Source organism: Coenobita brevimanus, chromosome 46 (genome assembly GCF_032717465.1).
Source record: "Coenobita brevimanus isolate Jiangsu-jjx chromosome 46, ASM3271746v2, whole genome shotgun sequence".
Lineage (NCBI taxonomy): Eukaryota > Metazoa > Arthropoda > Malacostraca > Decapoda > Coenobitidae > Coenobita > Coenobita brevimanus.
Window position 1 is genome coordinate 55,352,500 of NC_136999.1, and position 13,945 is coordinate 55,366,444.

General features: G+C 43.0%; 1 protein-coding gene across 1 annotated transcript in view; it reads right to left on the reverse strand.

Moving 5' to 3' along the window:
- eIF3c (eukaryotic translation initiation factor 3 subunit c) overlaps positions 1-13,945 on the reverse strand; it is a 94,629-nt gene that overhangs the window by 28,344 nt on the left and 52,340 nt on the right. The window contains exons 9-11 of the mRNA XM_080271573.1: positions 11,469-11,642; positions 1,457-1,645; positions 793-975 (exon numbers count right to left, since the gene is read on the reverse strand). Coding sequence (XP_080127699.1) covers positions 793-975; positions 1,457-1,645; positions 11,469-11,642 — 546 coding nt within the window. The remainder of the gene's footprint in view (positions 1-792; positions 976-1,456; positions 1,646-11,468; positions 11,643-13,945) is intronic.

Sequence of the window (13,945 nt, forward strand, 5' to 3'; positions counted from 1 at the left end):
TGGTTTGGCCATGTGGAGAGGATGGAGGGTGAGAGACTGACGAGAAGAGTGTATGTGAGTGAGGCGGAGGTGGGGAAAGGGAGGGGAAGGCCGAGGATGAGATGGAGGGATGGAGTGGAGAGGAATATGAGAGAGGGGGGTGGGAGTTGGGAGCAGGCAGTGAAATGGCGGGGGACAGGGCGACGTGGAGGCAATTTGTTTGTGGCCACCCCATATGGGATTGAGGCGTCTGGCAATAGATAGATAGATAGACAGAAAATGGAAAATGTACATATAATGGTTTAATACAGCCAGATCACACTGTCCGGGTTATGGACTGTAAAGACAATGGACGTACTGATTGATGGGGGATTACTGTATATGAAAGAGAGAGAGAGATCAGCAGCATGCCCAGTAAAATTAGGAAGATACCCATTCACACTATTCATTTCATCACTCAGCACTATTAACTGATCCTAAATCAGAGATTATTTGTATTAATAACTAATAAGTTTACACTATCTTGCTACATCACAACTTAGATTTACTAAATTCTTCCAATGCCATGAGCATCAGTGCAGCAACTACTGTTCATTTTACTCAATATAGCTCACCATTATCATCATCCATTCCTAATTCTCACTAATAAATGCAGTTAAAAGCTATACTGTATTAGGAAAGGGCAAATGGACTATGCAATCAGTGACACCAAGTATGTGAGCTCTTGGCTTCACCTGACAAGCACAGACTATCAACATAAATGGCAGTTCTCCACTTCTGGTAAGGTACATATTAAAATACAAGAGTACAAACCTGCAGATGAGCCATCAGCATGAGGTCACGTGCCTCATACCATTTGTCATGTAGTGACATATGATAGATGTGGCACAGCACAGCACGGGTACGCAGACGATCAGTGTTGTCACGCACGTAGATGTACTTACACAGACGATCCATCTCCGCAAGGCTGGTGTCACTTGTCTCTGGTAACTCTCCCTGTGGATACACCACAGCTCTTCACACACCAATTATATTCACTTACACAAAACAATGTAAAGAGATTTAATCAGAGAAATGGGTTGTCTTCAGCAAATCCAGAAGAACGAAAGTAAATGAACATCATTTCACACACGGATGTCTGATCTACAACAATACTTTTCCCATGACTGGTATTCCTCAACAAAATAAAATGACAAACATCATGTAAATTCTAAACCTAAATACTCAAATTATAATACAAAATAGCTCATTAATTAGCTCGAATAACAACAGAAATACTACAAACGTGTGCAAAATACATGAGCTTAAATGAAATGTGCTGTACCCTGTAATGAATTCATCACTGATTATTTATGAATTAAATTAAACAAGAAAGTTAAATCAACCTGTTATTTCCACAAACATTAATAAGACACCCTCCACCATGACTGAGTAAAACAACCGGTATATGAATAAAGATGTGAAAGTTGGTACTAACCACTGCCTGTTTGGCTGCACGTGGTTCATACTTGTAGTACAGGTGCTCAATCTTGCGCAGATACACCCGGCAGATGTCAGCTGGCAGACCTTTCTCTTCTTCATACTTGAGAAGCTTATCAATGATGGCACACACACGGATCTCATCACGCAGACTGATTATATAGTCATTGCTGTGGGCATCACAGGCCTGCAATATACATACCTCTCTGAGTTGGTGCAAAATCAACAAATCAGTCATTCTCTCTCTCTCTTTCTCTCTCTCCCTCTCCACACACACACACACACACACACACACACACACACACACACACACACACACACACAACACACACACTTCAACAAACTGAGAGGATTTATTATTAAAATTCCATTAAGTGGGAGGAAGAACCTTTTATGGACAATATGTAATATGATATTTCTAACGCTTTTGACAGAGTGTGGCACTGTTCCCTGCTGTCCAAACTCCCTTGCTATGGACTAACATCTTTTGTTCCTCTGCTTTCCTCATATCTCAGCGACATAAAAATATGAGTAAAAGTAGATGATGTATATTCCAATTTCCACTCAGTTAATGCTGACATGCCACAGGGATCAATTCTGGCACCAACCCTATTCCCAGTTCATATTAATGATCTCTTTATCTGTCACCCACAATCCCATCCATTCACATGCTGATGATGCAACACTTCACAGTTCATTCACACACAACACCCATTCACAAAGTTTAATATCTCTCTCAACTCAGTGCAGCTATCTTCATAAATCAAAACTTATCTAAGATCACTAAATGGGGAAAAAAATAACCTCGTCTCATTTAATGCTAGTAAAACCAAATACATACAATTTACTAACAGACAGATATTGCCAGATTTGTATATTACCTTCAGTGCTACTAATCCCATCTCCAAAAGTACTGATCACAAGCTAAAACTGCCTCAAAGAAACTTGGACTAATGTACAGAGTCTGCAACTTCTTCACTGACGAGCAGTTAGCTATAATTTATAAGTCATGTGCGCTCTCACCTGGAATAATGCTCACCCTTATGGAATGGATGTGGAGAAGTTGCATTAAACAACTAGACAAAATTCAGAACAAAGCTGTTTGAATTATTAATCCATCCATCCATCCATCATCCAATCCTACATTGCCCCATGAGGAGCGTAGGAGCCCGGGGCTAGGCAGTTGGTCCCAACATTTAAGATGAGAGTGACCAGCCCCACTCATCCCTGAGTGGCATTACGTGAGCAATAAACCCCTACCACGCCTTGGATATAAACCTTCACCGGTTCAATCCGACTGGAGCACAATAATTAGCTGATGACAGGGAGTGCTGGAGCTCCCGTTTCATCAGCCCTCAGGACTAGTTCCTGACCATCCCCCTTTGCTGAACTTTTTCAGTGTCTCAGTTACACAGAGAGTAGGCCAGCATGCTCTCCAGTACAAATTTCTCTAACTATCTACACCAAACTACATGCACAGTACACACTACACTTCCTATTCAAAATTCAACAAAAATGGCGTCTCTTCATCAAGCCTCGGAGTCCCCAGGGGGGGGACCATAAATGCCCCCACCATCCGCCCCTCTCCCGATGACGACTCGAGGTGCCTGGAACCACTGTCTGACTCTCTTCTTCTTCATTTCTGCAACATTCGCGGCCTTTCCTCTAACTTTCGCTCTGTTGAGCACCACCTCTCCTCCTCTAAACCTCACCTTCTTTTTCTAACGGAGACTCAGCTGACTGAGGCAACTGACAGCAAACCCTTTTCTGTATCCTCCTACTTTATACTCATTTCAAAGCCAAAGGTGGCTGTTGTGTATATATACACAACGACTTATCTTGCTCTCGTGTTCCTGAACTCGATTCTTCTGAATTCTCTACACTCTGGCTTTGGCTTTCCTGTCATTCTCTGACTAAATATATCTGTGCTGTTTACTTATCCCCTAATTCTACTGACTATCAAAAATTCTTTGACTATCTTACTTCTACGATGGAACACATTCTATCCATTTCTCCTTTCTCTGAAACCTCCATTCTAGGAGATTTCAATGTTCACCACCACCTTTGGCTCTCCTCTCCTTTCACGGATCCACCTGGTGAACAAGCCTACATCTTTTCTATCCATAATGACCTAGAGCAGCTTGTACAGCATCCTACCCGTATCCTTGACCGCCTTGGAGAGAGCTCCAACATACTTGACCTCTTCCTCACACGTAATCCTTCTGCTTACTCTGTTAATCTTTTCTCTCCGTTGGGCTCCTCCAATCACAACCTTATTACCTTAACTGTCTTATCACTCTGGTACGGCCTGTGGACCCTCCAGGGAAACGTCGTCTGTGGCATTTTGGAGCCGCGGACTGGGAGGCCCACAGGCAGTACTTCTTTGATTTTCCCTGGAATGATTATTGCTTCCATGGCCGGGAGCCATCTGAGTGTGCCTTGCGCATTACGGAGGTTATTCTCTCGGGCATGGAAGCATACAGTCCTTTCTCATATCCTTTGATTAACGCAAGAAAGCCTTGGTTTAATCACGCTTGTTCTAAAGCTGTCCGCAACAAGGATAGGGCCTACAAAAGGTACCGGAGCCAACCCACCCCTGAATCACATCATCTTTATGTTTCTGCCCAGAATCATGCTAAGTCTGTTCTTCGCTCTACTAAAAATAATTTCATCCATACTAAATGCTCTCCAACTCGAATTCTTCCCGCTCCTTCTCCAACTCGAATTCTCCCCGCTCCTTCTGGCACCCTTGCCAAAAATCTTTCTAACAACTTTACCTCATCATCCTTCCCTCCTCTTTTCTACTCTGATGGTTCTGTAGCTATTTCTTCTACTGATAAAGCAGATCTCTTCGCACAGACTTTCTCCTCCAATTCCACCTTAGACGATTCCTGTGCTGTTCCTCCATCACTTCCCCCCTCTGACTTCCTCATGGCTGACATTAAAAATTCTTCAGTTGATGTATTTTCTGCCATCACTGGCCTCAGTACTAACAAGGCATATGGGCCTGATGGAGTCCTTCCTGTTGTTCTCAAGAACTGTGCTTCTGTGCTTACACCCTGCCTAGGCAAACTCTTTCGCCTTTGTCTGTCAACTTGTACCTTTCCTTCTTGCTGGAAGTTTGCTCTCATTCAGCCAGTCCCAAAGAAGGGTGACCACTCCCAACCCTCCAACTATCGTCCAATTGCTTTAACGTCCTGTATTTCAAAAGTTTTCAAGTCAATTCTCAATAGAAAAATTTGAAGGCATCTTTCCTATCACAACCTTCTTTCCGATTGTCAGTATGGGTTCCATCAGGGACGCTCCACTGGCGATCTTCTCACCTACCTTTCAGACTCCTGGTCATCCTCCTTTCAGGACTTTGGCGAAAGCTTTGCCATTGCACTTGACATCTCAAAGGCTTTTGATCGAGTCTGGCATAAATCTTTAATTTCCAAACTGCCCTCCTACGGTTTCTATCCTTCTATCTGTGCCTTCATCGCTAGCTTCCTTTCTGGTCGTTCTATAGCCGCTGTTGTAGACGGCCATCGTTCTTCTCCTAGATCTATCAACAGTGGTGTTCTTCAGGGCTCTGTCCTATCACCAACTCTCTTCCTTTTATTCATCAATGATCTTCTAAGCTGTACATCTAACCCTATCCACTCATACGCTGATGACTCCACCCTTCACCTTTCTATTCGGTTCCCGCAACGCCCATCTCAACAGTTACTTCAACAAACAAGGGATGAGGCTATGGCACACCTAATGTCTGACTTGGCTCGTATCTCTGACTGGGGTAAAAATAATATGGTTGTTTTTAATGCATCTAAGACTCAGTTCTTACACCTATCAACCCGACAAAATCTTCCACAGGTATACCCACTAATGTTTAATAATATTCAGCTTAATCCTGCATCATCCTTGAACATGCTTGGGGTTTCATTTACTCGGGACTTATCTTGGAAAGATCGTATTACATCTCTCGTAAAATCTGCTTCCAAGAGACTGGGTGTGCTAAGCCGACTCCGCTCTTTCTTTACCCCTGCACAATTGTTGACTTTATACAGGGGTTTTATCCGCCCCTGTGAGGAGTACAACTCTCAATGGTGGGGAGGCTCCCCACATACAGCTCTTCTCAATAGGGTGGAGTCAAAGGCTTTTCGTCTCATTAACTCCCCTCCCCCCAGCTCACCCCCCCCCTCCCTCATATACCTCTCAACTCCATCCCTCCACGTAGACCGAGGATGAGGTGGAGGGATGGAGTTGAGAGGTATATGAGGGAGGGGGGGGGGTGAGCTGGGGGGAGGGGAGTCAAATGGTGGGTGACAGAGTGACTTGGAGGCGTTTTGTCTGCGGCCACCCTTTGCGGGATTAGGGCTTCGGGCTATAGATAGATAGATAGATAGATAGAACTCTCCTCCTCTTACTGACTCCCTTCAACCTCTGTCTCTTCGCCGCACTGTTGCATCTTTATCTCTTTTCTATCGCTACTTTAATGGTCACTGCTCCTCTGAACTGTCTGCTTGCATTCCTCCACCTCTACGACGGGCGCGTAGCACCCGTCTGGCAGCAAACTCTCATCCCTTTTCTGTCCAACTCTCTAATGCAAGAGTTAACCATTACTCCCAGTCTTTCATTTATGCAACAGGTCAGCTCTGGAACTGTCTCCCTCTGTCTGTATTTCCTGCTGCCTATGATCTCCAGTCTTTCAAACGCATTGTGTCCAGGCATCTCAAAATGATCGGATCTCTCTATTGTATTTTGTTTTTCTCTTGGAGGGAACTGTTACTGCAGGCTCATGGCCTTTGGTTCCTTCCTCCTCGCATAAAAAATAAAAAACAAAAAAATAAATAAATAAACCATCAGGCGCCAAAACTTGGTTATATGGTTACCACCCAGCGTAGTAAATGGTTTCCTTGTGTACAGGATACCATTTGGCTTGTCACTCAGTGTAGAGTCACTCACAGGCATAAGTAAGAGGAATGAAGGAAAGAAAGACAGAAGAGGGAGTGTAAAGTCATCAGTAGGCAGAACGAAGAGGAAAGAATGAAGAAAAGAAAGAAGAGGATGGAAGGAAAGAAGGATGGAGGAGAGGAAAGGGCAAACGTCCGAGAGCAGCACCACATCGAGCAAGTGGATGGTGAGCGCCCCCACCTACCCTGCTATTATAAATAAACTACCTTCCCTACAAGTAAGAAGGAATGTTGCCTCCCTTGCAATATTTTACAGATACTTTTATGGCAGATGCTCAGACAAAGTTGCGTCCATTGTGCTACCTCTCCATGCCTTCCCTCGTGCTACACGGGCATCTGGTAGCGCTCATAACTGGAATGTCACACAGCCATATTGCAGAACTTCTGCCTATCAGAATTCTCTTAATCCCTGAACTGCATCTCTATGGAACTCACTTCCCCATAGTTGTTTCACCCCAACCTTCAACCCACAGCTGTTCAAGTCCAACTGTTACAGATTCTTCATGAATGGAGGACACCAGTAATCAGGTATATTATTTTTTTATTTATTTGTTTTTCCTTCCCATTCTGTATTTAAAAAAAAAAAAAAAAAAAAAAAAAAAGTGGTTGTAAATGGTTCTGGACTATACTGAAATATTCATGTGTTAAGTCATATACAAGATTAACCTAGATGATCAGTACTCACAGTCCACGATGCCAAGGTATAAGTTCACACAAAATCAATTATTTCGTTTTTAATTTTGAGAGAAAATGTGAATTAATAACTGGTAATTCTGTCTTTATTCATCCATCCATCATCCAATCCTATGTTGCCCCATGAGGAGCACAGGGCTAGGCAAGTTGCCCCTGGCATTTAAGATGAGAGTGACCAGCCTCACTCATCCCTGAGTGACATTACGTGAGCAATAAGCCCCGACCACCCCTTGGATATAAACCTATGCGGGCTAATTCTGATTGGAGCACCTTCATTACCCACTAAACCACCAGGCGCCATAGTTTGTTGTATGGATTTTTTTTTTTTTTTTTACCCATTTGTTTTTCCTTCCTCCGTTCTGTTTATTTAAAAAAAAAAAAAAAAAAAAAAAAAAAAAAAATCCACCATAGTAAATGATTACCTGGTGTACAAGGAAATAATTTGGCTTGTCACTCAGTGCAGAGTCATCTACAGGCAGAAGGAAGAGGAAAGAATGAAGGAATAAAAGACAAGAGGAAGTGCAGAATCACCCATAGGCAGAAGGAAAAGGAATGAATGGAGGAAAGAAAGACAGAAGAGGACAGAAGAGAAGAAAGGGCAGTCACCCAAAAGCAGCACTACACTGAATGAGTAGATGGTGAGTGCCTCCACCTATTCCTTCATTTTTTTCCTCTTCCTTCTGCCTATGGGTGACTTTACACTCCCTCTTCTGTCCTTCCTTCGTTCTTTCCTCTTCCTTCTGCCTATGGGTGACTCTACACTGAGTGACAAGCCAAATGGTTTCCTGTACACCCAGAAACTATTTACTACCCTAGGCGGTAACCATAAAGCCAAATTTTGGCACCTGGTGGTTTACTGGGTAATTAAGGTGCTCTAATCAGATTAAGCCTTTGCAGGTTTACATCCAAGGGATGGTTGGGGAGTACTGCTCATGTAATGCCACTCAGGGATGAGTGAGGCTGGTCACTGTCATCTTAAATTAAATGCCAGGACCAACTTGCCTTGCCCCTGGCTCCTATGCTCCTCATAGGGCAATACAGGATTGGATGATGATAATGAATGATAAGGTTTCACCAACTAATATTGTACTTGATCAGTCTAACACCACAAAAATGAAGTATTAGTTCATATAATACTCATGTTTACCAAAAGTTCAATCATGTGTGGTCCTCCAGTCCACCATCCACTTCAGGAGATTCAGGAGAATGGTGGACCAAACATCACCCTACATTTCAATGGGTTTGCATCCAGACGAGCCTGAGGCCGCAACAACAATGTAAAATACAAGTTGACCACCACTATCTGTGGCTTAACAGCAAGTGAGTTTGTTTCATGTATTTTTTACCAAATTATGGAGCCTGGTGGTTTAGTGAGTAATTACAGCACTCCAATCAGTTTGAACTGGTGCAGGTTTATATCCAAGGGGTGGTGGGGGTTTATTACTCATGTAATGCCACTCAGGGATGAATGAGGCTGGTCACTCTTATCTTAAATGTCAGGACCAACTTGCCTAGCCCCGGGTTCTTACACTCCTCATGGGGCAACATACGACTGGATAAAGAATGGATGGATTTTTTAAATGACTACAATACTTCAGTCACTGATATTAAAAACCTAAAACTGCATCTGTCCATAAAATAGTTGTATTTCAACCAGTAGTGTGATTCCCATAACATTTTGCAATTTTGATGGGGGGGAGGGGAGCAGTTGGGAGTGAAGGATGAAGGAAGTTAGGTCAAGGATATAGGGTGAACAGCAGTTACATATGATTTACTATAACAGCTGACAATACCTCATTCCCGTTTGCAAAATGTCCCTCAGCTATAATGCTGTCTCACAAATGACAGGTCAGCACCCAACATGCCAGTACATCTTTATAAATGCCTGGTTAAGTATGAAAAGGATTTATTCTGGCTAGTACTAAAACATTTTATTTAGATGTACTGTAATAAGAGAAATCCTCCAATCCTAAAGGTTAACTATTTCACTTGTGATGTTTTGATTTTATTCTTGCTGCCTTCAATTACACTTCACCTGAGAGACTTTTTAAAATATAGGGGTTAACTGTGGCCTTTATCAATTCACTCAATATCTATCTATCTATCTAGTCCCAGACGCCTTAATCCCGTAATAGGTGGCCATAGATGAACAGCCTTCATGTCACCCGGTCCCCCACCATTGCCCTGCCCGCCCCCCAGCTCACACCCACTCTCTCATATACCTCTCCACTCCATCCCTCCATCTCATCCTTAGCCTCCCCCTCCCTCCCCCCCCCTCCACCTCACTGACATACACTCCCCTTGTTAGTCTCTCGCTCTCCATCCTCTCCCGTTGACAAACCACCTCAATGTATTTCTCCTATCATTTCCACACCACAATGCTTCTTCACCTCCTCATTTGTCAGTGTGTCTCTCCATGTAACTCCACATTCTCCTCGCAAATAACTCATTTCCACTGCTCTCACTCTTGACTTGTGTCCCTCCAACAAGGTCCAAGCTTCACTTCCATAAGTCTGGGTTGGTATCACAATACTGTCATGCAATGACTTTTATACTTCCAAGCTCACTTCCCTGTTTCTTATCACTGGTTTCAAGGAACCAGCAACCTTTCTCCCTTGTTGTACCTTTACAAGTATTTCACCCTCCAAATTTCCATCCTTACTCATCACACTACCCAAGTACTTGAACGCACCCACGTTTTCCATTTCCTCATCATCCAACCTCACCGTACATTAATATCTACATGAGTAAATGTTGGCTGGTGATAGCAAGAATTAACCTTAAAGAAAAAAAATGTACTGAATAAATAAAAAGAATGGGTGCTGGCTGCTAGGAATGGTATTGACATGACAGGAACAAGGATAAACAAAAGTGGGTATAAAAATTATGAGGAACTGTGAATGAAAGGGTGGTAAAAGTAGTACTGCTTGTAGTTGTGGTAATAGTAGTTGCAACACCAGGCTCATCTGAACATGCAGCCTGTGGATTGCATGCAAAAGCTGTCCTTCTGCAGTCCAACATCCTTCTTTTGGTGGACAGGAATGAAACTGAGGTACACAGTACCCACATACACCCAGGAGGTGGAGCCACCCAGTCATGATGGTGCTACCACATGAAGGCATCCTTCTCAAGCAAAAAATGAATATAATAATTATGGCAGGACTGGTAAAAAAAAAAAATAAAAAAATAAATAAAAAAATAAATCCATCCATCATCCAATCCTACATTGTCCCATGAGGTGCATAGGAGCCCGGGGCTAGGCAGTTGGTCCCGACATTTAAGATGAGAGTGACCAGCCTCACTCATCCCTGAGTGGCAATACATGAGCAATCAACCTCAACCATTCCTTGCATATAAACCTTCACCGGCTCAATTCGACTGAAGTGCCATAACTACCCACTAAACCACCAGGCGCCAAAATTTGGTTACAGTCAATCCTCGTAAATTGCAGCAATTTGGGTCTGGACCACCGCCGTGATTTATGAATAATAACTTATGTGAAAAATTAATTTGGGTCTGGACTTTGGCCAACTCGCCCCCACAGCACCCTACCTACATCTATCTAACACAATCATACAAATTTAGGAATATTCAGTGCATGTATTAAGGGATCTCACCTTAATCCTATGACGAAATTGCTTAAGTGAATGGAATGGGGTGGTGTTGGGAAGAACTTAGAACCTCTCAGCACTTGTTCTTCCCAAACCCTTTCACCAGCTTTGAAAACTTCTCTCCCCTCTAAACACGACAAATGAGCAACAAAAGTTCAATGTACGACAACTGCAGCAGCTTCTTGACGCCATACTGCTTAGAGCGCTTCATTGGGGGGTCGGGAGGGGCCATGGCAGGTAGGAGGCAGAGGGAAGTTGCACAAAAAAGGCAGGTAACTCTCGTACTCCATGGCGACGGTCTGTAGTGTGCAGACTGGCGGGACAAGAACAACAACAACATGGCTGCATTAGTATGCACATATGCCACCAGGGACACGCGGTGATTGGTTGTTGGGTCGCGATTTTCAGTTTGAATGCCGCGGTTTACGGTTCTCCACGGAAAAGGCCCACTTCGGTGCCTAGATCCACGATTTTCGTGACTTAACAGTGATTTAAGGTTGCCGGGAGCCTGACGACCACCTAGCTGCAATTTACAAATCCGTGATTTATGAACACGCAATTTACGAGGATTGAGTGTATATGGTTACCACCCAGCATTGTAAATGGTTTCCTGGTGTACAGGAAACCATTTGGCTTGTCACTCAGTGTAGAGTCACCCACAGGCAGAAGGAAGAGGAAAGAATGAAGAAAAGAAAGACAGAATAGGGAAAGTCACCCACAAAAAAAATAAAAAAATAAAAAAAATAAAAGGTACCTTAAGTAGCTTGATGAACTCCTCGTCCATGCGGTCCACAATGGTCAGTACACAGCCCCGCACCAACAGTGGGGGTTTCTCCAGACTCTCCGTCTCCTCGGTCACGTGTTCACCGATGGTAAGCTCAGGGTTGCCAATCAGCATGTCCAGCAGCTCATCAATCTTCACCAGCACCTAGGACAACACCACAGTTTAGTCAGATTGTTCTCACCTGATGGAACTGTGCCACTCCCACAACTTGAATGCTGAGCTGAGGTTGCATGAAATTTGATGAGCTTTAGTTATAAGGTAGGAATGAGTCCCCCTGATTACAGTCTTGTCACACATCAAATGCAACCGATATAAATGGTCTTTGTTTCAACACATTAATTAACACACTACAATCAAGTGCCTTGATTTACCATTTCCAACCAATGTTCTGCATCACTAATTAACACATTATAACCAAGCTCCTAGATTTAGCATTTCCTAACCAATGGATATAGTTCTGCATCAAATATAAGCTTTACCATTTCAACCACTGGATTCAATATCGTGTCCAGCTCTATGTTTGCCAATGCCTTGAAACTTGTGTCAATGACCTTGAAATCTTGTGTGATGGCACCTGGCAGTCTGTTTATCTTGAATCACAAACAACTTGCATCTACACCACACACATTCTTATGCATAGTAGAAATTAAGAAGCCTACAGCTTGTCTATATCCTTAGTGTGACTGCACACTACTACCGTACCATATTTTGCTGGAAATTCTATATGTGAAGTGATCCAATATATCATAATTTATTGAAAGTAGTGTTCATATAAGCAAACAGTCTTATAACTGAATATATATATATAACCAGAAGCTGTGATTATCCTTCACAATCCACCCTATCATAAGCCCTTGCTCAATGCATGAATGCTGCAGCTTCTTATTCTTATAATGTGTTTATAACCCCTACCCTTTTTAAACTCACCAGGTTTTTAAGACAGTTGCTGACATGGGTATCTTGGATATGAATGCACTTAGAGCTCTAAGAGAAGCTCAGTCTTGAAGCAAGTCCCACTCCAATATGATCTAGAACTTATGAACAGATAAGAAAAAACACTGAGATCCTACGAACACAAAAGGGATACAACGTGTTAAGTGTGCATGCAGTACGATGGTCTATGGTAGTGAAATAGAGGTAATAAAAGATCATCAAAGTTGTCATCATTCTACAATAAGAATGGCCCGACATATGACAAGATACACTCAGACACAGAACACTATCTATCTATCTATTGCCAGATGCCTTAATCCCATACAGGGTGGCCACAAACAAATTGCCTCCACATTGCCCTGTCCCACGCCATTTCACCGCCCTGCTCCCAACTCACACCCCCCTCTCCATATACCTTTCCACTCCATCCCTCCATCTCATCCTCGGCCTCCCCCTCCACCTCACTCACATACACTCTCATCGTCAGTCTCTCACCATCCATCCTCTCCACATGGCCAAACCACCTCAGTGTGTTCCTCCTAACGCTTCCTATCACGTCCACATCCACACCACAAAGCTCCCTTATATCCTCATTTGTCAGCCTGTCTCTCCATGTGACTCCACAGGCTCCTCTTAAATAACTCATTTCCACTGCTCTCACTCTTGTGTCCTTCCAACAACGTCCAAGCTTCACTTCCATACGTTAGAGTTGGTATCACAATACTGTCTTGTAGTAACTTTTTCACTTCCATGCTCACTTCCCAGTTTCTTATCACTGCTTTCAAGGAACCAGCAACCTTTCTTCCTTGTTGTACCCCTTCATGCACTTCACCCTCCAAACTTCCATCCTTACTCATCACACTCCTCAAGTACTTAAACATACTATACTCACATTTTCCATTTCCTCACCATCCAGCCTCACTGTACATTCACTGGCTTCGCCTTTCTCAAATTTATGAGGACACTTGGCATTTAGAGTACTAATAATGTGATACACAGCCTACAGGTAGGCAGCGTTGATTTGGACGTAGAATATAAATGTGGATATAACTGGGTGAAGTGCTAAACATGTCTGAATGTGAAAAGGTGAGCACCTTTGACAAGACCAAGAAATATGTGGGATGTAGTCCTGAGCTGCAAGACACAAAGCAGTTTGGAAAGCAGCCAAAAAATGATAAAAAATTGGCCCATGCAAGCACAGAACACTGTTTCAAAAGTTGTCTATGCATGTTAACAGCCACTTTAATCCAATGATGTAGTTTTCATTTTGTTCTTTCCACCCAACAATTCTATTCAGCCTTGGAGAAGTTAGAAATAACCATTACTTATTCCTTTATTACAAGAAGTTGATCCACTCCTGAATGAACTCCTGCTGAGGTAGCAAGAATAAATCAATGTTACCAAAAGACAGGAATTAAGATACCAAAAAACATCTCTTAGGGCCGAGGGTAATGTTGGAACAGGTCTGTATGTATTGTGAAGAAAGGGGAATAACAAATTATGGAAACAAGGAT